Raw genomic sequence first — 27,970 nt, 5'->3', positions numbered from 1 at the left:
GAGGAATTGTCATAATGTTTATCATAATGATTCTTGTCTATGCCACAGTCTTACAGTTATAAATATGATTACTTCTATTTAATATCCAACTTACCTGGCTTCAGGTAAGAGTTGTTAGCTATCCTAATCGACATTCTGGGAAGAAATGCTTGCCTTAGTGTATTAATAGTTCATATTGAGGCTGGAATAAGTAATTTTTAGACTTTTCCTACCTTTTTTCCTTTTTTACTAAGTCAAAGGAAACCTTTTTCAAGCACTTTAACTGAACACCTCATCATATGTAAGACTGATATGATCTGTGGATCTCACTCTGTGATGTGCTCAGTGCATAACAGTAGTGGCTACTCAGTAACTACATGTAGATAAAATAACTGTTCACATGTCATGTGGCTTAACATCTCAAATCTAACACATAGCAAAATTTATTTTCTAAGCTTTCCCCTCTAACATGCTGCACTTCAGCCTTCCTCATCTCAGCAGTGACAACTCCAGTTGTTTACACCAAAACCCTGTAATTCTCCTTTTTCTCTCATTCCACATTCAGTCCATCAGGGAATTATTATCATGGCTCTGTCTTCTAAATACATTCAGCACTTGACTGTTTTCACCACTTTTGCTATCATGCTAGTGTCAGCTACGGTGAACTCTCACTTGTATTACTGCAGTAGCTTTCCATCTCTCTTCCTGCTTTTACCCTCATCCCCCTAGCCTCTGTTTTCTAAAGCAGGGATCAACAAACTTTTTCTGTAGAGGGCCAGCTACTCCACCATTGTAGCCTAAAAGCAGCCCCAGACAATACATAAACGAATGGGTATGGCTTTGTTCTAGTAAAATTTGATTTATAAAAGAAGATAGTGGGCTGGACTTGGACCATGGGCCATAATTTGCAGATGCCTGCTGTGATGCATCCAGAGTGATCCTTTTAAAATATGTCAGATCCTATCACTCTTCTGCCTAAAATTCTCCAATGGATCCATCTCACGTATAGTAAATGCCAAAGTCCTTTACTCCTCCCTTACTCTCCAGAGAGAGTTCTCCTGATGTGCTTAACTGAGAAATACAAAGGTGGTTAATAGGAAGGAGAGTTAATAGGAAAATGAGTATTAAGTAGCAACTATAGCATACCTGCTGCAGATGGTGTTCTCGACACCCATTATGACCTTTTTCCTTTTCATGAACTTTCATTAACTCACAGTGATAACTACCTTATAACCACCTTTTTTTTTTTTAAACAAACGCAAGAGAATAAAATTTAGAAATCTTAGTTTACAAACACTGAACCAAAACATTTTTAATCAGCTGCATGAAGTTTCTGTCTCTACTTACATATGTTAGGTTTCAGCTCAAAGTCCATTTTTCCAAAGTCTAAGGTAACAATATCCAGGCTATGATGGCCACCTGTAGGTGACTGGAAAATTTTAAATTTTTCGCAAAGGCCTATTCACAAAAGTAAGAAACCTGGCTTGACAGCATTCTGTTTGAAAAAAAAAAAATTTTTTTAGAAGCTTGTGTGTGAAATGGCTACTTTAAAAGGAGTAAAGGAATGTTCTTGGGCTATGGGGAAGTATAATGCCCAGCCCATGGAAGCAGTTAGCCTTCTGTATCTTGGCACTGCTCAGCCCATATGAGAATATCTTAGTTAGTTCTTACTAACACGCTTATGACTAGGATTTTTTAAAATAAAATATCGAATATGCTTCAGTCTGTTACATGGAGTGTTGATGAAACTGCTAGAATTTTGAGAGGAAAGAAAGGAGACAGAGCTTATACTTTGGTGTTTATGGGAATATCTTGTCACCTAGTTTTGTTTTGAATATTGTCTGTAGAGCTTTGGTTTATCTAGTTCTTTTTTTATGGAGTGATTTGGAGAAATCGAATATAACTATACTGCCACTGCTGCCATCTTCCCAGAGTAAGCTTATTAATACTTAATACACATTTTTGTACAAAGATCCCTTCCCCTTTTATTTTTCAAACTACCTTTGTAGTTATTTTAAAGGGCAGATTGATAGATTAATGCTTTCATGATAATATTACTTTATATTGTTTTACACTTAGAGATTGGCTGTGGGAGAACTAACGGAAAATGGTTTGACATTAGAAGAATGGTTACCTTCAACATGGATTACAGATACTCTCCCCCGAAGATGTCCATTTGTGCCACAAATGGGTGATGAGGTATTTTTTAGCTTTTAAAAAATACCTTTGTTTCATTCAAGTAACTTTAAATACTTTTTATAGCTCTTGAAACAGAACTCCAGAAAATTGCAGCAGTTTTATAAAGTATCTCATTTTACATATTTGTAGCTGTATATGGAAAAAGGAAAATTAGGAGGAAAGCTTTACTGATAATCTTTTTTGAGGCTACTGTAAAAATTGCAATAGCAAATTAAATATTGTAAGAGAATAGAGGTTTTGTTGACATTTTAAAAGCTAATACGTATTTTTTAATAAGAGGATTTTATGGCCAGTTTTCTTTTTCCTAAAATATATTCATATGGTAAAGGAAAAATAAAATTCAGCCCTTTATTTTTAATTTTATTTCATAGAAGTATTTTATTTAAATAACTATAATGTTCATAATATGTTCCTTAGATCTTAAAATCTATTATATTCGAAATATCATTTCATTTTTAAGAAAATATGGTGGTTGGCCATCATTTTGGACTATGTTCTTGTGAATTTGAAATGAAAATGTAAGATTAGACCAAACTTTTCCACTCAGGAGTTCATGTCTCCTTGTTTTATGCGTAAATGTTAAGAGGCAGGGTTATCTGGTGTTCAGTAGATTCATAGTAATAAGTTAGGAGTTAAAATAGAGGCTTCTTTAGCAGAGCACACTAACAGTAGAAAGTGACAGGTGGCAGTTGACAGTTTTAAAAAAAAAAGGAAAACAAAACCTTTTTAATGCAAGAGTAATAAATAACTCTAAAGTTCCAGGCAGCTGGAGCAATAATGATATTAATGAATAGAATGAATGTGTATAAGCTAATGGGTATCGCAAAATATTGCTAAGAACTTAATAGCATTTTTTGAAATTCCAGCAGCATTTTTTAACAAGCTCAACTATTTATCGTGGGAAGTGTCATGGGAAGAACACTTGGGGTCAGACTGCTGTATTCACGTACCAGTTCTCCAGCGTGGTAGTCAGGAGTCACTTAAATTTGACCTCCATAAATGAGGATAAATATATGCCTTGCTCTCTTTATAATGACAAAATATATGTGAAAATATATATGAAAATATATTTTTCATTTTAAAGTTTCCTGCATTTGTACAAACTGCTTGCTATAAAAGTAGGTGAATAATCAACTAAACATGACCCCTAGTTACAACTTACTTTATTATGCAACATAAATTAACTTATTTTGAATCCAAAAATAAAATGGTGAAACCAAAAAGCCAAAAAATAACTGCTTATCCTAACCTCTTAATGTTATTTAGAACACTATGGTTATGATTAAGTGACAGTAGGACAGCTTGAGGAAAAGAAGGGAAAAAAAAAAATCAAAATACTAGAATTTTTTTTAGTTTAAGGGACATTAAATTCCCTCTGCAGTTTCAGCTGATACCGTGCATCTTGCGTCAAAGGAAACACATACAAGTTTTAAAATTGTGATTTTATTTACTTTTTAGGTTTATTATTTCCGACAAGGACATGAAGCGTATGTTGAAATGGCCCGGAAAAATAAAATTTATAGTATCAATCCCAAAAAACAGCCATGGCATAAAATGGAACTACGGGTATGGTGTTTATAATTTAATAGTCCAAAAAGATGCGATTATAGAGGAAATTGTATTGAGTGTTACTGTTTTCACTATAAGAAACTGTATCATGAAGATACCTTTTCTAATTGGAACAATCTGGGGAGTAGAAGGTGTTTAATTTCTAAAGAAACATAAGATTGAATTTATATATTCCAGTAGTTTATAAATTGGGAATAAAATGTAATTATGGTGAGAACTGGACAACATTAACATCTAAGGCAAACTTCATCTTTGTAAATTTGGAAGTATTTCTAGGTTTATCAGCAGTAGTTTAAAATTATTTCCATGTCCTTGGAACTGTGTTAGAAAACTCTTATTTCGATAAAGTTTTCCTTTTTTCTTTTTTCTCTTTCTTTTGTTTTCTCTTTTTTAAATTGACATATAACTTGCATACTATAAAGTACACCGATAAGTACACAGCTCAGTGGATTTTTACATATACATACAGAGTAATCACCTAGATCAATATTAAAATGGATAACTTTTTTTATTATGTTTAGCAGTTTATTTTGTGAAGATGGTTTCTTATTTTCTGTATCTTCCTCAGGAACAAGAACTGATGAAAATAGTTGGCATAAAGTATGAAGTGGGATTGCCTACCCTTTGCTGCCTTAAACTTGCTTTTCTGGATCCTGATACTGGTAAACTGACCGGTGGATCATTTACCATGAAGTAAGGACTGTTGAAAGAGGCAATAGTTTCTTAGTATTGTAGATTATTTTTCAAGATCCAGATAAATTTGAATGCCTTTTAGATATTTGTAAGTATATGACCTAATCAGTGTGTTTCTGTTTGTACTTAGGTACCATGATATGCCTGATGTTATAGATTTCCTAGTCTTGAGACAACAATTTGACGATGCAAAATATAGGCGGTGGAATATAGGTGGGTAATTTATTTAGAAGCTGTAATGTTTGCTTTATCTAATAAGTGACTTACTATTTTTCATAATTTAGGTAAAGATAATCAGAAATATTGCCATTTGCAGGGATGTTAATAAGAAAGTAAGATATTGTGTCAGGAATTTATTTATTTTTAAGAATGAAAATACTTCTAATTTAGGTGATGCTGAAATTCCAGACATTTTCTCTCTTATATTTCTTAACTATGTATAAGATTGTTTATAGCTATTCCTTCTGCTGTTTTATGTGCTGAATTAAATTCTTATCCAAAGGAATTAATGACAGAATTCAAACTTGAAGCAAAAGTAGTCTTCCAGTTCAAAATGTTTAATAATTTGGACTGGGACTAAAACTGAACTGACATTTTTCTTTTATTGGTTAACTCTGTTAAAATTAAAGCTAATATTGTAATCAAGACTCAGAAAAACTTCTAAAATCCTTAGAAGTCTCCAGGCATTTAAGGTGCATTAATTTATGTTCAGATGGATGTGCTATTTTCTAGAGTATTCCTTTTAAAAATTTCAGACAGGACCACTGTGTCATCTTGGAGTAGACTCTGGTGCCCCTATGGCTTATTTGGTTTGAAAAAGCACATCAGTTGACGTGGCATTTCATCCCTCTTCCAGTGCCATTGGAAGGCCTTTGTGTGGTGATTTGTTGTCTCTTGTTTGGTCTTGGTAAACGTAGAGATTTACATGTGTGCTGTAAAAAGAAAAATTATGGAAATGCAAGTCATTAAAATTAGGGACATGCAAGTTACAGAAAAAAATTTACATCGCATGTACCGTTTTTCTGGAAGCTTTGAAAGATGTGTTCCATCAAATAAGGGAGAAAAGAAAAAGACACGGAATCTCTGCAGGAGACAGGAAATTCAGAACAGGAAAGCAACAAAAGGAATTCCCAAATAACAGTCAACAGAAGTCTCAGGATAGCATCTGTTTAGCAAGTCTGTAAAACAAACAGTCCAGAAAACATTGTCCTCTAAGAGTGAAATCATCAGGGAAAAAAAAGTGAAATTGGATAAATTGTATAAGATGTTTGACTTTGTGGGAAATTATATATTGAAGAGTGTTTTATAGTTTGAGCTATTAGAGAATGTGGGAAGACATAATCATAAATTCAGAGAAAAGCAACCATAAGAAAATGAAGCAGTTATACAAAATTATATAGGAAAGGAATTGTGTGCTATTTGGCTCATTAGCAAACAATATTTATACAGTGTAGTCATGACAGAGGAAAACTGAATTAAATTAAATTAAATTAAATGCACATACCCTTTATATACAATTATATGGAGAGAGACCAATACTTAATGTCTAAAATTGATGAGTGAAGAAATAGCTATATACTCAGTATTTAGAAAACCGTAAGTAAATTCAAGAAGAAAGAGTTAAAAGTTCTTCTTGGTTTTAGATGTAAGCCTTTGGTACATATGATTTTTTAAATTATTTACATGTGTTAGTTGATAAGATCAATTTCATCTGTTATTTTTGAGGACACGCATCCGCCAATAAATTGGCGGAACAAATATTAGCAGTCAGAGTCCAGGAGAACATTCTAGAAATGCACTGACAATCTAAGCAAAGAAATACGGCAAGTATTGGACAAATCAGAGAGATATTTCAAATGGATGTACATCAGAATGTTATCATTTGGATCTTATCATTTTTCTCCCCTAAATTTATAGATTACTATTTCTTCTAAAGTTAATACTAGTTAGTCTTCTATTTCTGAAGATATTTACATGTATCTACCAACTGCCATTTAAAATTACATCAATAATAATTACTTCAGCTTGTCCTCAGGTATGTTTAAGGCTTGCTCTGGTAGACTCTATTCCTTGCTTAACTTTATTGTCATTAGCCTGCAGTATCGTTCATTGTGGTCAGGCACACATTATCCAGTTCTTCCTCTTCAGCGTATTGTCATCAGTCTAGGTACAATAGGATTGTAAGAAATAGCTTCATGAAACTCATTATTATGTTTACTGTAAGGTGTCGGAGGTGTCAGTAATGCTGTTTATTAAATTATGTATTAGCTTCTCACTAAGGGTAGTGTCACTAATATGCATCTGAGGAGCAATTACTCTTAGTCTAGTAATAGATCATGTTTCCCTCTTAACATTGGCCGTTAGAATGCTTGAATTTGAATCTAAATTTGATCCCAGTGCATACCCACTCAGAGTATATATATACACATATATATAACTCAACAACATGCAGTTGTGTTCTGTTAATTTAGCCTGACTCCAGCTTTCTGTCATTAAATTTCTTTTCTTTTTTTAAATACATTTTATGCTATATAGTTGGCCCTCCGTATCCATGGGTTCTGTCTCCACAGATTCAACCAGTCTTGGATCAAAACTATTACAAAGATTAGTTGTTTTCGTTTCTTTTTTATTTGTTTCTATAGGAAAGGGAAAGTGAGTGTACAGATAAGTGTTAGTAACTTAAGGGTGATTGAGTCAAAGGAAAGCAGGTTGGATTGTTGTTGTTTGGTTTGTTTTTAGGCTGGACTCTTAATTGTTGGTTAGAGGAACTTCCCTACAGAAAGTAAGAATTCAAGATAGACTATAAATATTTTGGGGGAAGAAATTATCTGTGGTTTTATTTGAAAGAAAAATTTGTGCATAGTCCTAATGATGTGCTAGATTGATAAAAATGTTTAAGATAAGGGTGAATTTCTCCTTACCATAATAAAATGTGAAAAATGGTGCTGAAAAGTCAGTCACACTTCAGGTGTGCTTATTAAATAACTTTTTCCCTCAGTATTGCTGATTTTATATATTTACTTATTTATTTTGGAGTGTGTAGGTCATTTTTCGTAGGTCTTTTAAAATCATACAGGCAATTTAAGTATCTTAAAGGAAAGAGGAGTAACAACAGCAGTGTTTCATTTCAGAGTAATGAGATGGCTTTTATTCTTGTCCAGGTGACCGTTTCAGATCAGTCATAGATGATGCCTGGTGGTTTGGAACAATTGAAAGCCAGGAACCTCTTCAGCCTGAGTACCCTGATAGTTTGTTTCAGTGTTATAATGTTTGGTAAGGAAGTATTGTATTTTTGTTCAGCCTAACTTGTTTTGAATGTTTTCCCCGCCTATTAATAAAATGATAAAGATACTACTTTTAAACACTGAAGTAATTATTTTTACAAGGTGATTTTATTAAAATTGCAATGCAATATTTAGATTTTTTAATATAAAGGTTTTCCTTCCTTTAAGCTGGGACAATGGAGATACAGAAAAGATGAGTCCTTGGGATATGGAGCTTATACCTAACAATGGTAAGTGTATGTTAAGCTTTTTGCATCTGTATTATGGAATTAGTTTCTTAAATAAAAATCTGATTTGCTAACTTGCAACTACAAAGAGTTCTTAATGAAGACCAAGTAGAAAGTATTCATTCCACAAATATTTATTACCTATTATTGACCCTGGAGGTAGGGGAGGCATAACAGTGAAAAAATTAGACATAATCCTTGCCCACTTGGAATTTGTAATTTAACAGGGAAGGTTGAAATTAATTACAGCAAAATATGATACTGATTTGTTAATTATTATTCACTCTAGAACAGGGGTCCCCAACCCCCGGGCAGCGGACCGCTACTGGTCCGTGGCCTGTTAGGAACCGGGCCGCACAGCAGGAGGTGAGTGGCGGGCGAGGACCAAAGCTTAATCTGCCGCTCCCCATCGCTCGCATCACTGCCTGAGCCATATCCCAGTCCCCCCCCAACCCCCCAACCCCACCTCCCGTCCGTGGAAAAATTGTCTTCTATGAAACTGGTCCCTGGTGCCGAAAAGTTTGGGGACCGCTGTTCTAGAAGATGAGCACTTGGGATCAAAGATATTTTTGTAACTCCAAGCAGAATACATAGAATACAGTGTAATACTTAGAGTTCAGGCTTTTGAGTAAGACTTAGATTCCTATCCTAGCTCTGCTGTCTTTTATCTATGCCATCTTGACAAGTTCCTTTAAATCTCAAAACTCCAGATTCTTAGGATTCAGCTTTTGAAACTATGTAAACTAATACTTTCCTTATAGGGCTGCTATTAGGATTAAATGATATCATATGTGTAAAGTACTTACTATAGAGCCTGACACATGTAAGGGTTCAATGAGTAGGTAATTATAATTAATAATAATAACCATCATCTTGCATATGGCCTGATGCATTGCCTTAGGATTTGGGAGTTAGCCTTAGGCAGTGAATATGACATCTTCCTGGAACTGAGAAAAGACCAATGTGGCTGAAGCCTGGAGATTGCATTTTCTTTCTATTTCATTGTCCATGTTTGTTTCAGTTTTAAAAAAATACAACACACACAATTGTATATGCCTAAAAAGGTTTAAAAGGATATATACCAGATTATTAATAGTGGTCATTTATAAAGCGTGGGGATATGAGGACTTCCACAAATTATCTTTTACATTATTCTGTATTGTTTGATTTTTTTAATAGTATGTTACTTTTACTATCATGTAAGAATAAAGATTTTAAAAAACAAAAAGAAAAAAAGCCTGACTTGTAACATAGTAGAAATAGTCATTTATAAATGGAGTTCCTCACTAGTTATTGTATTCTAAAAAAGCAGAGAAAAGACAATGTGGGAAAACTAAGCCCAGTCTGGTAAATCTTAGAAATGAGAAAATGGTCATGCTGATTTTGTTCAAAACTAGTACTTTCTAGAAATTATCACTTTGAGATACCAATACCAATAATGTCTTTTTCATCTCATTGCTAAATTAGAGCTGTTTAAAATATCTTAATCAACTTGTAAATGTGTTACATGGCTTTTCGTCTGGTTTTAGTTCTCTCCTTTGTGAAGGTTTGAATTTGAAGTCACATCAGACTATTGTGAATATGAGAGAAATGAAGCTAATCGATGTTGTAATGCCTGGGGTATTTCTTGAAATGAATTAGTGACAGTAATATACTACTTGTCTCCTACCTGAATATATTGCTATGTGGAGGGGGTGATTTTTGTTGTTTTTGTTCTATTTGGATACACGTACATAGGCACTTATAGAGTTTAATTACATTTTGGGAGGAGGAGAAATTTTGTAAACAAATAATAGCATATTTCAAAATGTTTCTCTCATGAAGTCTAGTTCAAAGAAAAAATTGCTTGGCAGATTTGTAGATTTTATGTCACCACGACCCCCTAATGATTCTGTTAAAGATTCAGGCATGCAGAAAGCATACCTTCATCATTTAAGAGCAAAAAGTGTAAGAATCATCTGTCAGTATTCATAATTCTCTCTGTTCCCACATTTTAAAAAACTGAGCCTTTGATTGAAGCATTTCTGAAAGAATACCACTTTTGCTCAGTTTCACCTGTGTGTTTTATCAAAGTAAACATGGAGATTATACATTATGAAATGATTCAGAAAACTTTTAAATTTGCATCATTTTATAGGAATACTTTCTCCTTCACCTGTAACTGATAATAGAGCAAGTTGTCAGGTATAATTTTGGAGAAGTAATTATATGCTTATCTAGAGAATTATGAAATTAATGTTTTAAAGAATAAATTTTATTGACCCTTGAAACATACTTTCCTTTAATGAAAATAAAGAATATACTTACCATTTACAAAATTATACTTTATAACAATATTAACTCTGATTTCTAAAGGTAACCTAAATATTAGTAAATTACCACATATTTTCACTAAATCTGCTTTCTTTCTTTGTATTTCAGCTGTATTTCCTGAAGAACTAGGTACCAGTGTTCCTTTAACTGATGTTGAATGCAGATCATTGATTTATAAGCCTCTTGATGGTGAATGGGGTTCCAATCCCAGGGATGAAGAATGTGAAAGAATTGTTACAGGAATAAACCAGTTGATGACACTAGGTAAATAATAGTAACACATGAATATAGATAGAAGATGTTGCCAGAAAGCAAAGGAAAAATACTATTATTCAAGCAAAACTTTTTTCCATAATACCATGTCATTGTTTTCAAACATTTTTAACTGGTATTTTTTTTTTCAATGCGATTTTACGCAGGGCTTAAATATCTAAAACAGTTATAAATGAGGTTGCTCTAGCTGAATTTCAGAGTAAGGGACCCCAGAAACACCAGGGGTACCGTTGAAAAACCTAGATCCTCCAGAACCTAATTTTAAAATCCTTCACATACTCACGCTGACATGATGCGACTTGAAAGAGGAGGGCTGAAAGCTGAATTATATGGGTAACTGTACCAGTTTTCCTCTTAACTTGATATACGTATACACAATAGAATATTTGTAAAGGGAAGGGAGAAGGTATATGAACTGCTTTGCTTTATTTAAAAAAAACAGAAAAAGAACAATGACCACAAAGCATGATTATCTGAACTTTTGGTGCCCAAAATAACTCTAAACTAGTGTGGTGGTTTGTATTAACCTAGACTTTCAGTAAGGAATGAGATTTAAAGAGTCTAAGGGAGAAATTAACATGAATAAGAGCTGAAGATATTGGAGACACATGTTGGATGATATTTTCATCTGAAGTCTTTTAAAATATGGGCAACACTTAATTATTGTCTCAGATACTATCTTAGGTAATTTTAGTAATTATGTCAAAACAATTACTGTCAAACACATAACATAGATTCAGGAATGGCCTGGTTTTAATTATAGAAATACATGTAGATGTTCTTTAATAAGTCAGTTTTATATATTGTCTGTCATCTCTTTTCTTCTAAGGAGTCCATAAATAAATACTCCTAGAATTTTGCAGTATAAATGTAGACATAATAAAAAGTGAGACTATGTGTTAGCTAAACTGTATGTATTTTCTATCAGAAGATAGTGGTAGACTAATGGTTATGTGGATTAGAACTTAAGGCTTAATTCAAGCAGAATTTTGAAATATTTTAAGCAATACAAAAATAAATTTATAAACGTATTTGTTTGTTTATCTCAGATATTGCTTCAGCATTTGTGGCTCCTGTGGATCTGCAAGCCTATCCCATGTATTGCACTGTAGTGGCATATCCAACGGATTTAAGTACAATTAAACAAAGACTGGAAAACAGGTTTTACAGGTTAGAACCATTTGCTGTAGCTACTAACAAAAGAAAGCTAAGTGATTCTTTCACCCTTTTACTGATCCTCTCTAGCCGTGTTTCTCAAACTTCAGTGTGCATGCAAATCACCTTGGGCATCTTGTTAAAATGTAGAATCTGGTAGTAGGTTTAGAGTAGGACCTGAGATTGCGTTTCTCACAAGTTCCCAGTGATGCTGGTGCTGCTGGTCTATAGACCACACTTAGAGACAAATACGAATTGATGGTCACTGTCTTTGTATTATATTTTATGAAACAATCCAACATATTTTATTTTCTCCTAGATATCCCATTGAAATATTTGTTCATGGATTTTTTCATAGAATAATATTAAAAATTGTGTGTTCTCTTATTTATTTAGCTTATGAATACTTCTGAAGAATGAAATTAAGAAAATTTTGGGTACTTTTTATAGTTGTAGCTTAGTTTGAAATATAACTAGAGTTTTAAAAAGATGCAATTTCAGTTAATTTGCGTATGCTGGTTAACAATTTTTGTAAACATTGAGTTCTAATGTTGGGCAGGCTTTGTAGGTTTATTGCCTAAAATGTCTTATCAAAAAGTGAGGTTAAGTCCATTGTTTTCACGTAATGAAATCAGACTTTTAGCTTTCACATTTCTTATGACTTTTGCTTATTAGCAGGCCAACAACATTTTAACTTAAATAATAATTGCATTAAAACTTTATTTTTGTGATCAGTTTTATAGTACTGCAGTTCTTTACATTACTATTTATTTTAACTTAGGGAAGGTTTTGTTTGTTTGTTTGTTTGTTTGCGGTACACGGGCCTCTCACTGTTGTGGCCTCTCCCGTTGCGGAGCACAGGCTCCGGACGCGCAGGCTCAGCGGCCATGGCTCACAGGCCCAGCCGCTCCGCAGCATGTGGGACCTTCCCGGACCGGGGCACGAACCCGTGTCCCCTGCATCGGCAGGCAGACTCTTAACCACTGCGCCACCAGGGAAGCCCCTTAGGGAAGTTTTTAATCATATTTTGTATTCATATTTTTCTGTGTAAAATGTGCCTTTAGTTCTTTTTAATACTTAGATTGTAATTCTAATTTGATACTGTGTGTGCCTGGTGCTGAAAACACCATTTGTTATTCCTTACTGACTAAGGTAGTGTTTCTCAACAAAAGCATTACGGACATTTAGGGCTGGAAAATTCTTCATTATGAGGGGCTATCCTTTGCCTCTACCCTTAAGTGCCAATAGCAGCCCCTAGTTGTAAAAACCAAAAATGTCTCTAGACACTGCCAAATGTCTCCTGCTGGGCGGAGTCACTTCACCGAGAAACACTTGGAATAAAGAAAACTAAGGCATTGGACTTTACGTTCTGATCTCGTTAGGTATTTCTGCTGCTGCTTCATTAATATTTGTCAAAAGCATTGAGATGAGGAGGAAATCACCTGTGATTTGTGCCTCCCAGCCATCTTCCTCTCGAAGCACACTTCTTTAAGTAAATCATTTTCAACGTTAAAGGTTTTAAGACAGGAAATGGAGAAGAAATTCTTAACTATATCCTTATTTCTCTCTAAGCTCCTAAGTTGTTAAACCTTAGGAGTTACACCCCGGGCTTCAGAGATGGAACAAGACGTGGGAGAGTAAAAGGGAGAGAAAGAACTGTTTTCTACACACTAATAGTTGGACTACATCTAGAAAGATAAACTTCTGCCATCTCTCACCATTGTTAAAAATATACTTTCTCATAGAAATACTGCTCAACATGAGAATTGCTAAGGTGTACTGTATTTCAATATACATTACAGCTTAATTAGGCTTTTTGGCATTAGCCTAGCTTAGCCAACTTAACCAACTTAGGAAAAAAATCTTTTGGAACAGACTCCTTATAAATTAGAAACTGCCTGATTTTTAACTAAATAATGTAGTTGTAGACCTGAGTTATGTTCTTATTTCATAATAATGATGCCTGCATGTGCTATTTCACTGTTTCGAGCTTTTTTGCTTCTCCTCTGCTCATTGGCTTCAGGCTTCTTACAGTTTGTAGTTTTCCTCTTTGATACTTGTAGTTCAGTCTTAAACCACTGTCAGTTTGCCCTACTGATATTAAATCCTCATGCCTTATCTTACACACAGTTTCTATAGGGTACTCTGAAAATGGCCTGTGATTCTTTTATTAGAATGAGCCTTGTGAATGCTATTGGAAATGCACAGAAGCTTTTCTGTATGCTTCTGTATCCACAATTATATATAATTCTTTAAAAATTCCATATAATTGTTTTCTGTTCAAAAATCAGTAACATTTCCTGAGTATTTTCTTCCTTATCATTTTAAGTTGGATGATATTCTAGAATCTGCCTTTGGATTTTTCTTTAGTTACTGAAATAAAATAATAAAACACCAGAATTTTAGTACAGTTGACTCTTGAACAGCATGGGTTTGAACTGCACGGGTCCACTTATACACGGATTGTTTTTTCAATAAATACGTACCTGTAGTACTACATGATCCATGGTTGATTAAATCCATGGATGCGGAACCTTGGATACGGAGAGCCAACTCTAAAGTTGTATTCGGATTTTAGACTTCAAGGAGGGCCAGTGCCCCTAACTCCCCCATTGTTCAAGGATCAACTGCATTGTCTATTTAGTGTAAAAAAAAAATTAATTTTCATTTCGTTAGGTTTCTTAGTAAACTAACATGTTCACCATATTTGTATATTTTTGTATCTCATAAGCAAGCTGTTAGCTTTTCATTTTTAAATGTCATTTGATTACCAGTAATAGAATTAGATTGAAATTGCTTGGTTTCCTTTTTTAAGTAAAAGTCAGATATGCTTATTACCAAAAAATTACACCATACATGAAAGGACTATGTAAAGCTAAAACTCCACTGTTTCTCTCCTCCTGCTACTCTCCTTATAGTCTTTCTCCCTAAAAGAAGGCCCTGTTGATAGACTAATGTGTCAAATCCAGACATTTTCTATGCCAGTACATAATGTTACTACTCTTTTCCACCCGCCCAACACAAATGACGTTCTGTTTTTTTGAAAACAGCTTTTTAAGGTGTGAGTTTTGTAATTGATTTAAGACTGCAATTAAAAATGTCTTGGTTTTAAAATGTGTGTGTGTGTTTCTAAGTATAAAGAGATTAATAAGACTTATGCATTTTGTTTGTTTAAAGGCGGGTTTCTTCCTTAATGTGGGAAGTTCGGTATATAGAGCATAATACACGAACGTTTAATGAGCCTGGAAGCCCTATTGTGAAATCTGCTAAATTTGTGACTGATCTTCTTCTACATTTTATAAAGTGAGTATTTTTCCACACTTAATTATATTACTGTAATAATTAATGGCAGTATTTTAAAATGTAAAATGCCAAAACGTAGAGTACAATCATTTTTTATTATACATCATGTCACGTGCTGTGCTATAAGCATAGTTCCACTCAAAATAGGAAGCGTATGTCTGTCTAAAGAAGCAGCGTTTAGTTCACTGGCTGATAATAATTACAGAGTCAAAGAGATTGTGTTACAGTTGTGTTCTGCAATTCAAGTAAGAAAATAGGGATCTTTCTCTAAATCCAATGTTCGATAATAATAATAATAGCAAGCTTTTACTGAATGTATAATGTTTTACCTAAATTAGCTCTTCTAAGTCAGATAAAAATCTTACAGGTGGGAGAGATCATTATCTGGAATTTACAGTTAAGGAAATTGAATCTTTTAGAGGTTAACTTGTTTAATTTTCACAGTAAATGAGTGTCTGCCATTTGATTTGAGAACCTTTCATCTTAACATTGTATTGCCCCTATCAAGTTTTGGAACAAGTATTCAAATACATCAGCAGGAAAATGAATTTAACTTTCAAGGTTTTTCTTCTTCAAAGTCAAGTTTACTTCCTCATTCATTAATCCCATACCAAGAGTGATGATAACTACAACTTCTTAAGACAGCAGGACTTTTACTTCCTTGTCTTAGGATTTTATGCATTCATAGAATGAATTGAGTCTTCTAAATTGAAGCCAGAGGAATGAATCATACGTATATTTTCTACGAAATACAGCTCTGAATTCATACGAAGTTTATTTATATTGGATAATTTTTTCTCATTAAGAGAATTGGGTATTTTATAATTTAAGTATTCACCTATTTTCAGCTTTCATTTTTACATGAAGGGATTATTGAGGCTTTTTTTTTTAAACACCTCCAGCTTCATTCTCATTACTCAGCATAATCATAGGGTCCCCTTTCTTGGTATTAGGTGAGTTTGTTTTTGTTTGTTTGTTTTGCTAAGGAATGCAGGTAATTGCAATATAAATAAACAACCAAAGAAAATTCGTAAGATCAACTTTATGCCCTTCCTCGACCTTATTTCTCTAAAGAAAACTGTTGCCTTCCAACTGGTTTCGGGGCTGTTATTGCTAAGCTTTTGCTGCTTTTCAGTAAAATTGATAATCAAGAATTAATAAGATAATAAAAATTAGTTATCCTCAGAAAACTATTTATATACTTGGTTGTAAAAGTTTATAGTATCTTAACTATAAAGTTTTTAATCTGTAATTTTGTGTTTTATATATGTTATGTACATCTGTTTTTCCAAAGAGATAGGAATCAATAGAATCACATGATAGAGTAAATTCATATTTTAGTGAAATAATTTAGATGAAACAATTATTTTTACATTTGGAATAATCTGTGAAATTGTATTTCTTTCAAATAGTTACTTTGAAATGCCTTATAAGAACCGATTAAAATAATAAAACATTTACATTGTATATATCTAAAAGTAAATCCCTGGCATTTTTTAGAGGTATACAATTTGTTAAGGACCATTTTTAGCTAGTGTTACTTTTCAAGATGTCTAGTATATCTTGAAATTTTGGTAATGGTACTTTTTAATTGAGTTATTTGGCCAAATTTCAAGCAATAGTTATATTCAAAGTGTTGTAATAGATACTTGGAGATAGAAAGAAATGCATAATTATCCTCTTAATACAGTTTTGTAGGGTAGATAAATCTGTAACTATAATATAAGAAAAAAGTAAAAGGAGTTTGTATGAATGCTTAGATGAGGGATAGGGTCACTTCTGGCTATAAGGGTGGGATTTCAGGTACAGGGAGAAGTATGTTAAGATGTTCTGGACAAGGTAGATACTGATTCAGAAGTTAGATGAAAGGAAAGCAGTTCAGGGATGAGGAATGGCATGATGGAGGAAGGTAAATATTTGTTAAGGGAATCGAGTAACTGAAATCAGGTGAAGTAGAGAGTACATGAGCTGAAGTAATAGGGATACAGTGTGCTAAACTCGAGTTTGGACCATATCGTGGAGGACCTCGAATGCTGATCTGAGGAACTATACTTAAAATATGAGCACAGGGAGCAAGGAGCTATTGAAAATATTTGTACCTGAGAATAGCATGGTGCTTGCTATGCCTTAAAAATATTAATTTGACTGCAGTGTCTAATGTTAACAGATAGGGAGGAGACAAAAGGCAAGGGACTGTTGAAATGTTTTTAACATGAGAATAACATGATGCAAATTGCCCTAAAAATATTAAACTGACTGCAGATTGACTTCTACAGCTGACCAAGTAAGAGGTGATGGAGGCTTACTTTATGGAAGTGAGAAAGAGGCAGATGCCAAGAGATTTTGAAGGTAGAATCACAGAACTTGTCCAATGATTGGGTTTATAAGGAGGAGGCAAGGGAAGGAATAGTGAAAAACCATGCATTACTGTAAGAATGGTTGAAAAAAAAAGTTAAAAAGAAAAGGGAGAAAGTGGAAAACAACAGTTAGGTTTAGACATGCAGAATTTTAGATGGTGTCAGGAATCTCAGGAGAAGAGTCAGACCAAATTATAGGAATTTGGAGTTCACTAACACAGATAAACTGCAGATATATAAGATTATCTGGTCAAAAGGTATAGAAGATGGCTAAAGACAAAATTTTAGGGAATGCCTACATTTAAGAATAAAAGGAAGAAGGAATTAGAAGACAGGAGGTATACTGGCTATTCCTTGTAGACTGAAGAATGAAGGAAGGCATTCCAGGCCCAGTAGTGAACTGAGCAAAACCTGGGAGATGGGAATTGGGCTTGGTGTAATGAAATAGGCCAGAGTGGAGGCTTCACATAGAGTGGCGGGGCAGGGGCAGATGTGTGTGCCATAGGGTTTTGGAGTCAACTGATGAAGAAGCCTTCAGCTTCAAGTTTTATCTTAAAATCTTGTTTTACTAACAGGTTTAAAGGACAAAAATCTCATGACTCCAGTCTTGTATACTAACATTTCTTTGTTATTTAGGGATCAGACTTGTTATAACATAATTCCACTCTACAATTCAATGAAGAAGAAAGTTTTGTCTGACTCTGAGGTATTTAATATTTCATTATGATTATTACTACATTGGTTATGTTCCATATATAAAAAGAAATTTACACACAGTAGTTTTCAGGTGAATGCTGTTATGAAAATTATTTTTGCCTAATGCTGTTGCTAACTTTTTAAAAAAAAATGATTCAGAATTGTTATAATTTTTTTTAAACGGTGGGTGGAGGGAGACTTTTTAATGAGTCAGTAAAGTGTTCCAGCATCATATATACTATGGGTTTTCCAAAATGTAAAGGAGATAATTGGTATTAAAAAACTATAGAATATAGTGAAACCTAGAATATTTTATGAATCTGATAAATTCTTTCTTCAAAGGAAGAAGAAAAAGAAGACACTGATGTGCCAGGAACTTCTACCCGGAAGAGGAAGGTACTAAGTTCTTTGTTTTAACAGAAGTGCCTTATATGAATTAAAATGTATTGAGCATTTTTTTTTGCTCTTACTATTTTTAAAGACAGATTAAGTATTAACTTCCAAATCAGTTTCCATCACAACAATGCATGGTTTTCAGAACTAGGTGAATGATGTTTTCTTTTATTTGAATCACTGTATATTACCTAATTATCCAAGATTAAAAATAAAAATTTTATTATATGTATTATTAATATTATTTGAACATTTTAATTTTAGGACCATCAGCCTAGAAGAAGATTACGTAACAGAGCACAGTCTTATGATATTCAAGCATGGAAGAAACAGTGTCAAGAATTGTTAAATCTCATATTTCAGTGTGAAGATTCTGAGCCTTTCCGCCAGCCAGTAGATCTTCTTGAATATCCAGTAAGTATTTTTTTTTTAATGTGTTTGCACATAGATTTTTTTTAAAATTTATTTATTTATTTTTGGCTACGTTGGGTCTTCGTTGCTGCGTGCAGGCTTTCTCTAGTTGCGGCAGGCAGGGACTACTCTTCGTTGCAAGGTGCAGGTTTCTCATTCGCTTGTTGTGAAGCACCAGCTCTAGGTGTGCGGGCTCAGTAGTTGTGGCTCACGGGCTCTAGAGCGCAGGCTCAGTAGTTGTGGCTCACGGGCTCTAGAGCGCAGTCTCAGTAGTTGTGGCTCACGGGCTCTAGAGTGCAGGCTCACTGGTTGTGGAGTACAGGCTCTAGAGCGCAGGCTCAGTAGTTGTGGCGCACAGGCTCTAGAGCGCAGGCTCAGTAGTTGTGGCACACGGGCTTAGTTGCTCCTCAGCGTGTGGGATCTTCCCAGTCCAGGGCTCGAGAACCCATGTCCCCTGCATTGGCAGGCGCATTCTTAACCACTGTGCCACCAGGGAAGTCCCCCAGTAAGTATTTTTGAAAATACTTTATTTGTCAGTTTGATTTTGATATATATATATAAATACATATACATCTCTTATACATGACAGTTTACTATTTATTTTTATGATTATAGTTTATTTCTTTTTATTTCATACACCTTCTCATTATCCATTTGGCTACATAGAGCATCTAAATTGAACAGTGTGGTAAAAAAGAAGTAACCCTGAACTAAGACTCCAAAGAATTGGGTTATTGTCCCAGCTCTGCCTCTTACCAGTTCTGCAGTTTCGAGCAAGTTATTTAGTTTTTATATCTGAGTATATATTTACTATTTTCTTTTCCACACTAATTCAGTGAATTTACTATGGAAATTATTTGGGAAGCAAGAATAATTATACCTGTCTCTAACCTTCCTTACAGGGTTATAGAAGTGGAATGAGAATATTACTAGTTATTTATTCAACATTAAAATAGTTTTTACACTGAAGCACTATATATAAATGTAAGGTGGCACTACTATATATGTAGGTTATGCCAATTTATGATCTTTATGGAATTCGTGGTAAAAAGTTTGAGTAAACATGTTACAAGTATTTATTTTTGCGTGCAGTCTTAGCAATCTAAATTTCACTTCAAGTGATTTTTTTTTATTCCTTTTTTCAGTTACTAAAGATTGTATATCAGATAACATTCATGGTTTGAAATTAAAATTAAACGTTTTATAAGAGATCATGACCTGGATGTGGTATCACCAAAGTTTTTATTATCTGTTTTTTTATGTATGTGTTCTAATTTGCAATGATGAAAATAGAGAAATTTCATCAATAGATCAATATCATAAATGACTTGTCATTTTAAAAATCAAGAAACATGTAATCTTAAATGTAGAAGATAAATGTTTAATTCCAGCAGTGTGATAAACAGGACTAATTCAAACCCTACCATCCAAAAAACCTCTTACAAGAACTGAGCTAATGCTAAAGTGCTCTGGTTTTCATTTCTCTTTGTTTTTGAAACGTGTGGATTTCCTTTTGTTTCTTGCAAGCCCAAGTATGTATTTTTTAATCTCTAAGCCCAGGAGTCTTCACTGGAAACTTCTACCAGATGTTTAAAGAACTAACACAAATTCTACACAGTCTCTTCCTCAAGATAAAGAATGCTTCTACACTGATTCTATGAAGCCAGTGTTACCCTGATGTCAAAACCAGACAAAACAGTACAAAAGAAGAAAGTGCAAAAATTCTTAATATCAGCAAATAGAATTCAGCAATATATGAAAATGATTTTGTACCCTGACCAAGTGGGTTTTTTCCCAGGGATATAAGGCTGGTTCAGTATTCAGAAATCAGTCAATATGTCAATAATTCATTACTAAAGAAGAAAAATCACATGATCATATCAGTGCAGAAAAGGCATTTGACAGAATTCAGTACTCATTTCTTTAAAGAATGTACATGTTGGGTATGGTGTGGTAATCATTGTGGCCACAGGAGGAAACGAGAATGAGTCTTGGAAGAAAGAAATGTATTACACTTAAGGTCCCAGAGAGGGGTTCACCAAATACCACTTAGGGCCACAGGGGAAAGCACAGGGTCTTAGTTACGTTGCAGAAGACAGGGGCGGGGGCTTCCCTGGTGGCGCAGTGGTTAAGAATCAGCATACCAAAGCAGGGGACACAGGTCTGATCCCTGGTCCGGGAAGATCCCACATGCCGCGGAGCAACTAGCCTGTGTGCCGCAGCTACTGAGCCTGCACTCTAGAGCTCGCAAGCCACAACTACTGAAGCCCGCGCATCTAGAGCCCGTGCTTCACGACAAGAGAAGCCACCACAGTGAAGCCCGCGCACCGCAACGAAGAGTAGCCCCCGCTCACCACAACTAGAGAAAACCCTCGCACAGCAACGAAGACCCAACACAGCCAAAAAACACAGGGGCAAAGGACAAGCTTGGGCCAGAGCCTTTACTGAGGTTTCCATGAGAAAGGCAAGGCAGGGCATAGTCAACAGCTTAAGACTGGCTACTTTGAATTACTCCAGTTGGTTTTGGGGCATAGGGGTGGTCTCTGGTTGTCTGATACCTGACCCTGGGATGATTCATGGCAGAGGAAATACTGGCTTGGTGTGTGAGGGTTGCTTAAGGGCATGGTTGGTTTACATATGAAAGCTGTATTCCCAGTACAACCCTTTGCCATCTCTAAGAATTGCCTAAGCCCTTGGAAGGGGGCAGTCTCTCCTTAGGTCTGTTTGGTCCCCAAAATGCCACAGTATCAAGAATACAAAAATAAGAAAATTAATATAGTTGGCCCTGTGCTGAGTGGATGCCAAAAAGACAAATACATAATCTAAGAAAACAGAACACCACTAATAATAAAAACAGACTTAAGAAAACTAGGAATAAAGGGGATCTTCTGTAACTTGATAAAGAACATCTGTTTAAAAACCTATAGCTAACATCATGCTTAATCATGAAAAACTGAATGCTTTCCCCCTAAGATTGGGAGTGGAGCAAAAATGTCCATCCTCACAGCTGCTATTTAACATAGTACTGCAAATTCTAGCCAGTGCAGCAAGACAAGAAAAGGAAATAAAGGGCATTGCAGATTGTTATGGAAGAAATAAAACTGTCCCTATTTGTCAAAGGCAGTAATACTGTTTGCTTTATGGTCAAACATATTTGATCATAATTTAAACTTGATGGGGCAAAGTCAAGTTATTGTATTTCGAAAAATACAGTTACATACTCTGGGGCTATGGAAAAGGTATAGTATTATTTACTCCTTTAAAGATACCATATTTGGATCATTTTATCCTATTCTGTTGCTTTTTTCTCCTTTCATTTGCCTGTTTTTATTGCTTTATCTTATACAATTGTATATACAATATACAATTGATTAGGTGGAGACTTTGGGTGACTGCACTTTTCCTCCGTGGAATGAACTGCAAAGGCTTTGTGACAGATACTTACATTCATAATTCTTGATTACTACAAAGTTCCCAATTATAGTAATTGTAGTACTGCAGTTGAGGTTACTAGAATTCAGACCTTCACGTACATGGGATGTTAACATATTTTTATTGTTTTTATCTCTTAATTTTAAAGGTACAATTATGTTTCAATGAATTAGCAGCCTTTAGAGTTCATGGGTAGTATAAAGTTTTGGGTTTTTTATATCAAACTTGTAGTTGTGGAACTGAGTTTTTTCGATATTCTTTTAATCTCCTTTTTCAAACACAACTCTACCCTTTACCTCTTTCTGAAGGAAAAAAAAGCAGAATTTATAGGTTCCTGAATGAGAGAAATCCTGTGTTGATTGCAGTAAAAGGTAGAGGACATGAAAATAATAAAAATGACTTCGGGAATAAAGGGAGCCTTGATGAGGGAAACGAGGAATGATTATTAATAGTTCTAGGACTTGCAGTCATCACAGAAATTGAATGTGAATCCCTGTTATGAGAAGTAATGCACTATTATTATTATATTATTAATATGACCTGTTTTCCCTCTCTTAGGACTACAGAGACATCATTGACACTCCAATGGATTTTGCTACCGTTAGAGAGACTTTAGAGGCTGGGAATTATGAGTCACCAATGGAATTATGTAAAGATGTCAGACTTATTTTTAGTAATTCCAAAGCATATACACCAAGCAAAAGATCAAGGGTATATAATTGAATTGCTTTCTTTTCTGTTTAAATGAAATGAAATTAGTAGAAAAGTATGTCGAGTAACTAAATGCTGCTTTTACTTAAAATTTAAAACAAAATTGATAAACTTTCTATTAGGTTCTTAATGGTATTCTAGTGGAAAAAGGAATTCACATCTTTCTGTTTTATTCCTTCTATGAAAAAACACTAATGTCACTAATGTTTAGGAATGGTTACTTTTCTTGAAGGTAGTGTAGTTGAATAGACATCACGTACACATTGTCCTGATATGTGTTAGAGGTACGTGTGCTTAACTTTTCCAGCTGTTTTCTGCATTAGTGGAAAGGAGCATTTTTTTCCATATAATGCTCATACGAGTCATAAAAATGAGTAAAACTATAAATATCATTTACCTTTCTTTGTCCAAGAAATACAAAAATAATTTAATTGTAATAATATTTCAGTTTTAGTCTTTGTCAAAAGAGATTGAGAAAAAGCAATGTTTTAAATTCTAAAAACTTTTTGTTAGAAAAATATTTAAATTATTATCTCAAAGGAACAGGCATTTCCTTTCAGGAATCTTTGAACAGTTTTTTTTCTTTCCATAGATTTACAGCATGAGTTTGCGCTTGTCCGCTTTCTTTGAAGAACACATTAGTTCAGTTTTATCAGATTATAAATCTGCCCTTCGTTTTCATAAAAGAAGTACAATAACCAAACGGAGGAGGAAAAGAAATAGAAGCAGCTCTGTTTCCAGTAGTGCTGCATCAAGGTATTTGATTTCTTTTAAATATCATCAACTGATCTATAAGTTTGTCATCTAAATGATAGAACTTGGTGTTTTTTAATACTTCCTTTACTATTCCCTATATTGCAGAATGATATATTTGACATGCAAGTTCCTATGATGTGGAGGATTTTTAATCTTTTAACTAAAGCTATACTAGTGTAAGTGCTTAAATTCAAACTGCTAAATCTGTACAGTAAAACAGCATTTTTAGGATAGTGATGGCATCATGCTTTCTGTCATATAACTATAGCATTTACAGCGATCCTTCACTAAATATTCACTTTTCAAAGGCTCACAACCATATGAAATCCACTACAAATCTCATATTTTAACATATTTCATAACAGTACAAATATTGAATCCAACAGTATTATAAGACTGTTTTATTCATCCACATAGAGCTAAAAGAATGACTAATGATACTATTTTATTTTCAGCCCTGAACGGAAAAAAAGGATCTTAAAACCCCAGTTAAAGTCAGATATTGCTACCTCTCCATTCTCTGCACCTACACGATCAATACCACCAAGGCACAGTGCTGCTCAGATAAATGGTAAAACGGAATCCAGTTCTGTAGTTCGAACCAGAAGCAATCGAGTGGCTGTGGATCTAGTTACCAGTGAGCAACCATCCACTTCTTCAGCAGCGAAGACTTTTATTTCGAAAGCTAACACATCTGCAGTGCCAGGGAAAACAAGTAAGAATCAGCTACAGTTTCTAAATTGAAATATATATAATGACTTTTGTAATTTAAGCATTTACTTTGCCAAATGGAATATATTAGATTTAGTAAATTCCATCAGACACTGTTGGTTTTGCTTTTCTTTATTGTTTTTGCCCGTTTTTCTTTTAATTTTTTTTGATAAGGAAAAGAATATTGAGGTTTAGGAATGTCAGTATAGGATAATGCTCAAAAATGGCAACTCTGATCCAAACTGCCTAAATTTAAATCGTAGAACCCAGACTTGCTAGCAGTTTGCCAGCACTTCCCTTCATAATCTTGCAGTGACTGGACAGCTTCTGAAAGGTCTGAAACTATTATGTACGCCTTTTTCCTTTTTGAAAGTAGATTTCTTACGGAAGCTTTAAGCATCGCCCCAGGTTTTATCCTGTTGGCTAATTCAAACAATTCACTTTAGAAGTAATCCCAACCTTCTTGCTTGTTTTAAGGTTAAATAATTTAACTCCTAGCTTTTAATCTTTCGTATGTGTGTTTTAGTTCTAGAGAATTCCATGAAACATTCCAAAACCTTGAGTACTCTTTCAAGTCCTGGTCAGTCCAATTTTAGTCATGCCACTAGGAATAATTCTACAAAAGAAAACATGGAAAAGGAAAAGCCAGCCAAACGTAAAATGAAATCGTCTGTGCTCTCAAAGACATCCGCTCTCTCAAAGTCATCAGCTGTCATCGAGCAAGGTACCGTAGATCTTAACAAATGGTGGTTCTATTGGAAATAATATTTATATCCACTTTTTAGGTTGCTCATTTAAAAGTCACACATTCTGTATTAGTTGATATATTTACTGAGACATCTTTTGATACGCAGCTTTGTGCCAAAAGCAAACTGTATTGTTACTAAATTTTAGAAGCCAAGAAAAACTTGCCCTATGAAAAATAAAAGCATTTTCTGTCCTATGAAAAATAAAAGCATATTCTAAAATCAGAGGCTTTTATGATATAAATTTAGTAGTTTTTAACTTCAGTATTACAAAACCTAGAAAAGTATATCCAAGAAGTTTAAATAAAGTTGAATTTAGTTTTAACGCAGTATAGCACTTCTTTAGAAAAATTTTTGAGTTGTTTTTATATCACAAAATTCAACACACTGACCTTTAAATAATAATTAGGATTGTCTATAGCCAGATATCTATTCTAGCATACAACTTTTGACCCCTTAGAGTTATGCTTCCAAAGTTCTTTTGTCTTCACATTTTCATTGTAAAAGTTTTCTGTTTGAAAGATGAAGCAAGTAACTGATGAAATACACCCTACGACATGTTAAAATAATTATGGCTTCTTGACAGCAGACAGCTCAAGAATAAGCATTTTTCGTCATGACTTCCAGAGTGTCTAGACCATTTCCTTTTCAGTATTCCCCCCAGAAACCTCTCACAATTTAATTTTTCTACTGAAATGACCTCATTTTGATTAATGATATTGGGATCTTCCCACCTCTATAAGTTTAAAATCATCATCCAAATCTACTTATTTCTTTCTGCCTCCTTAACATCTCTGAGATCCATTTCCTCCTCTCCATTCTCACTTCCATGGACTGTCGCACTCTCCTAACTGGTCTCCCTGCCTCAGTTCTCAACTCTACTTTATTCAGTCCATCTTCCACATTTAAGTCAAAGTGACCTTTCTGATCACGTGCACACAGACAAACACACAGAGAGAATTAAGATCCTTCCCTGCCTTTGAATCATACGTGGAATCAGAGTTGAATGTTTTTGCCTGTTATACAAGACTCTTCATTGCTTGGCTGTTGTCTAACATTCAGCTGTCCTTACTTTTCTGTCTCCCTTTGATGTCCCAGCCATCCTGAACCACTTGGAAGTCCCTAAATATTGTTGTCCTTTCTTCCTTCTTTGGAATTTCTTTTTTCCTACTAGTTTAATAGTTTCCTGTTCATTGCCTTTTGTGGCCCTTATAATGTTGATAGAACTATTCTTTTTTTATGTTGTCTATCTCCAGTAGAATCTGAGCTCTTGTGCTTGCCCATGCTCATTTTTTAATTGCCTATACTTAGTATATAGTGGACAATCAGTGTTTGAATAAATAAGTAAATAATTTTGTATGTGAGTGTTTTACATTTGCTTCCTTTCTGAACTGAATTCAAAGTTTTGAATGATATATTGGCCTTGCTTCTGTTAGTCCTGAATCCTAGAGAAATCAAATGTATATAGAGAATTGGTTCTGGCATTATGATAGGGGAGGTCCAATAGCCAATTTGATTCATAGTTTTTGAGTATTACAAATACATAGGAATACCAGTACAGTATAGAAATATAATAAGCTACTATGTAACCCATTAATGATGACTTATCATATAAATATTGGCACTTGAATTAACTATCAGAAACGAGCAGTGCTGTGCAATTGAAATATAATACAAGTGACATATGTTCTAGTAGCTACATGTCGTAACAGCAAACAGGTGAAATTATCAGTTTTAATACTGTATTTTATTTACTCCTTTATATCCAAAATATTATTTCAGTGTGTCATCAGTGTTTCAAAATGTACACTGCTTCATATTCAAATTTAAACTTAATTAAAACTTGAATTCCTCAATCGCTTAGTTACATTTCAGGTGCTCAGTGGTCATGTGGTTAGTAGTGGCCTCATTGGATAGTACAGGTCCAGATGAGTGATTTTTAAAACTTCTTTTTAACTCGAATTCCTTTTTAAAAGAACTGCATTAGTTCTGAACCTTTTTAGGTTATATATTGCTTTGTAAAGTTGGCCAACCCTGTAGTTTTTTTCCCCTAAAAAAATGCACGTAGGCATATCCACACAAACTTTGGACCATTTCAAGGAGCTCCTGGAGTCCTTGAAGCCAGTCTGTGGAACTTTTGTAGGGTATATGAACTGGATGTTTATTTGCCAGTAGTCTTAATGTAAAACAAATTAAAAGATATACAGAATCTTACAGAATCCTCAGGCAGGTTAAGGGTACTTGTTTGTTAGAAAATACTTTTACTACTTTATGCACAGACATGTTTCTCCCCTGCACCCCTCCCCTCGTCATTATTCAAAACCACTAATCTGAAGAAAGTCATTTGTACTGTGGGGTCAGGAAATGAGGGCTTTGCCTTCTTCCTCTGCTATTGGCTCAGAGACTCCTTCTCTGAGAAGCATTCTCTTTAACAGCACTTTCCATCTCTTTATGGATTTCCTGTAAAATACTGCATTGCAGATCTCCCATCACAACCAAAACAAAAAACTTCAGAATTTTGGAGGAAAAAGTTAGTGGTGGGCTTCCCTGGTGGCGCAGTGATTGAGAGTCCGCCTGCCGATGCAGGGGACACAGGTTCATGCCCCGGTCCGGGAAGATCCCACGTGCCGCGGAGCGGCTAGACCCGTGAGCCATGGCCGCTGAGCCTGTGCGTCCAGAGCCTGTGCTCTGCAACAGGGGAGGCCACAGCAGTGAGAGGCCCGTGCACCGCAAAAAAAAAAAAAAAAAAAAAGTTAGTGGTA

The 27,970-nt window shown here is 34.5% G+C and overlaps 1 protein-coding gene across 4 annotated transcripts in view; it reads left to right on the top strand.

Annotated features, from left to right (window-relative positions):
• The window catches only part of PHIP (pleckstrin homology domain interacting protein), a 126,934-nt gene that overhangs the window by 91,991 nt on the left and 6,973 nt on the right, over nt 1-27,970 (top strand). For 3 of the 4 annotated variants that reach the window (XM_060283974.2, XM_060283973.2, XM_060283975.2), the window contains exons 24-39: nt 2,059-2,178; nt 3,637-3,744; nt 4,316-4,440; nt 4,571-4,653; nt 7,602-7,713; nt 7,893-7,954; nt 10,373-10,528; nt 11,587-11,707; nt 14,870-14,995; nt 17,989-18,058; nt 18,391-18,444; nt 18,706-18,855; nt 22,843-22,995; nt 23,588-23,751; nt 24,207-24,466; nt 24,989-25,186. In XM_060283974.2, the coding sequence (XP_060139957.1) occupies nt 2,059-2,178; nt 3,637-3,744; nt 4,316-4,440; nt 4,571-4,653; nt 7,602-7,713; nt 7,893-7,954; nt 10,373-10,528; nt 11,587-11,707; nt 14,870-14,995; nt 17,989-18,058; nt 18,391-18,444; nt 18,706-18,855; nt 22,843-22,995; nt 23,588-23,751; nt 24,207-24,466; nt 24,989-25,186 (2,062 nt within the window). Of the gene's footprint in view, nt 1-2,058; nt 2,179-3,636; nt 3,745-4,315; nt 4,441-4,570; nt 4,654-7,601; nt 7,714-7,892; nt 7,955-10,372; nt 10,529-11,586; nt 11,708-14,869; nt 14,996-17,988; nt 18,059-18,390; nt 18,445-18,705; nt 18,856-22,842; nt 22,996-23,587; nt 23,752-23,856; nt 23,928-24,206; nt 24,467-24,988; nt 25,187-27,970 lie in introns of those variants that run through there. The other variant, XM_060283976.2, reaches the window with a different exon arrangement.

This window comes from Globicephala melas, chromosome 14 (genome assembly GCF_963455315.2).
Source record: "Globicephala melas chromosome 14, mGloMel1.2, whole genome shotgun sequence".
In the NCBI taxonomy this organism is placed as follows: Eukaryota; Metazoa; Chordata; class Mammalia; order Artiodactyla; family Delphinidae; genus Globicephala; species Globicephala melas.
The sequence above is the reverse complement of the archived record's forward strand: the minus strand, read 5'-3'. Positions and strand labels throughout refer to the sequence as shown.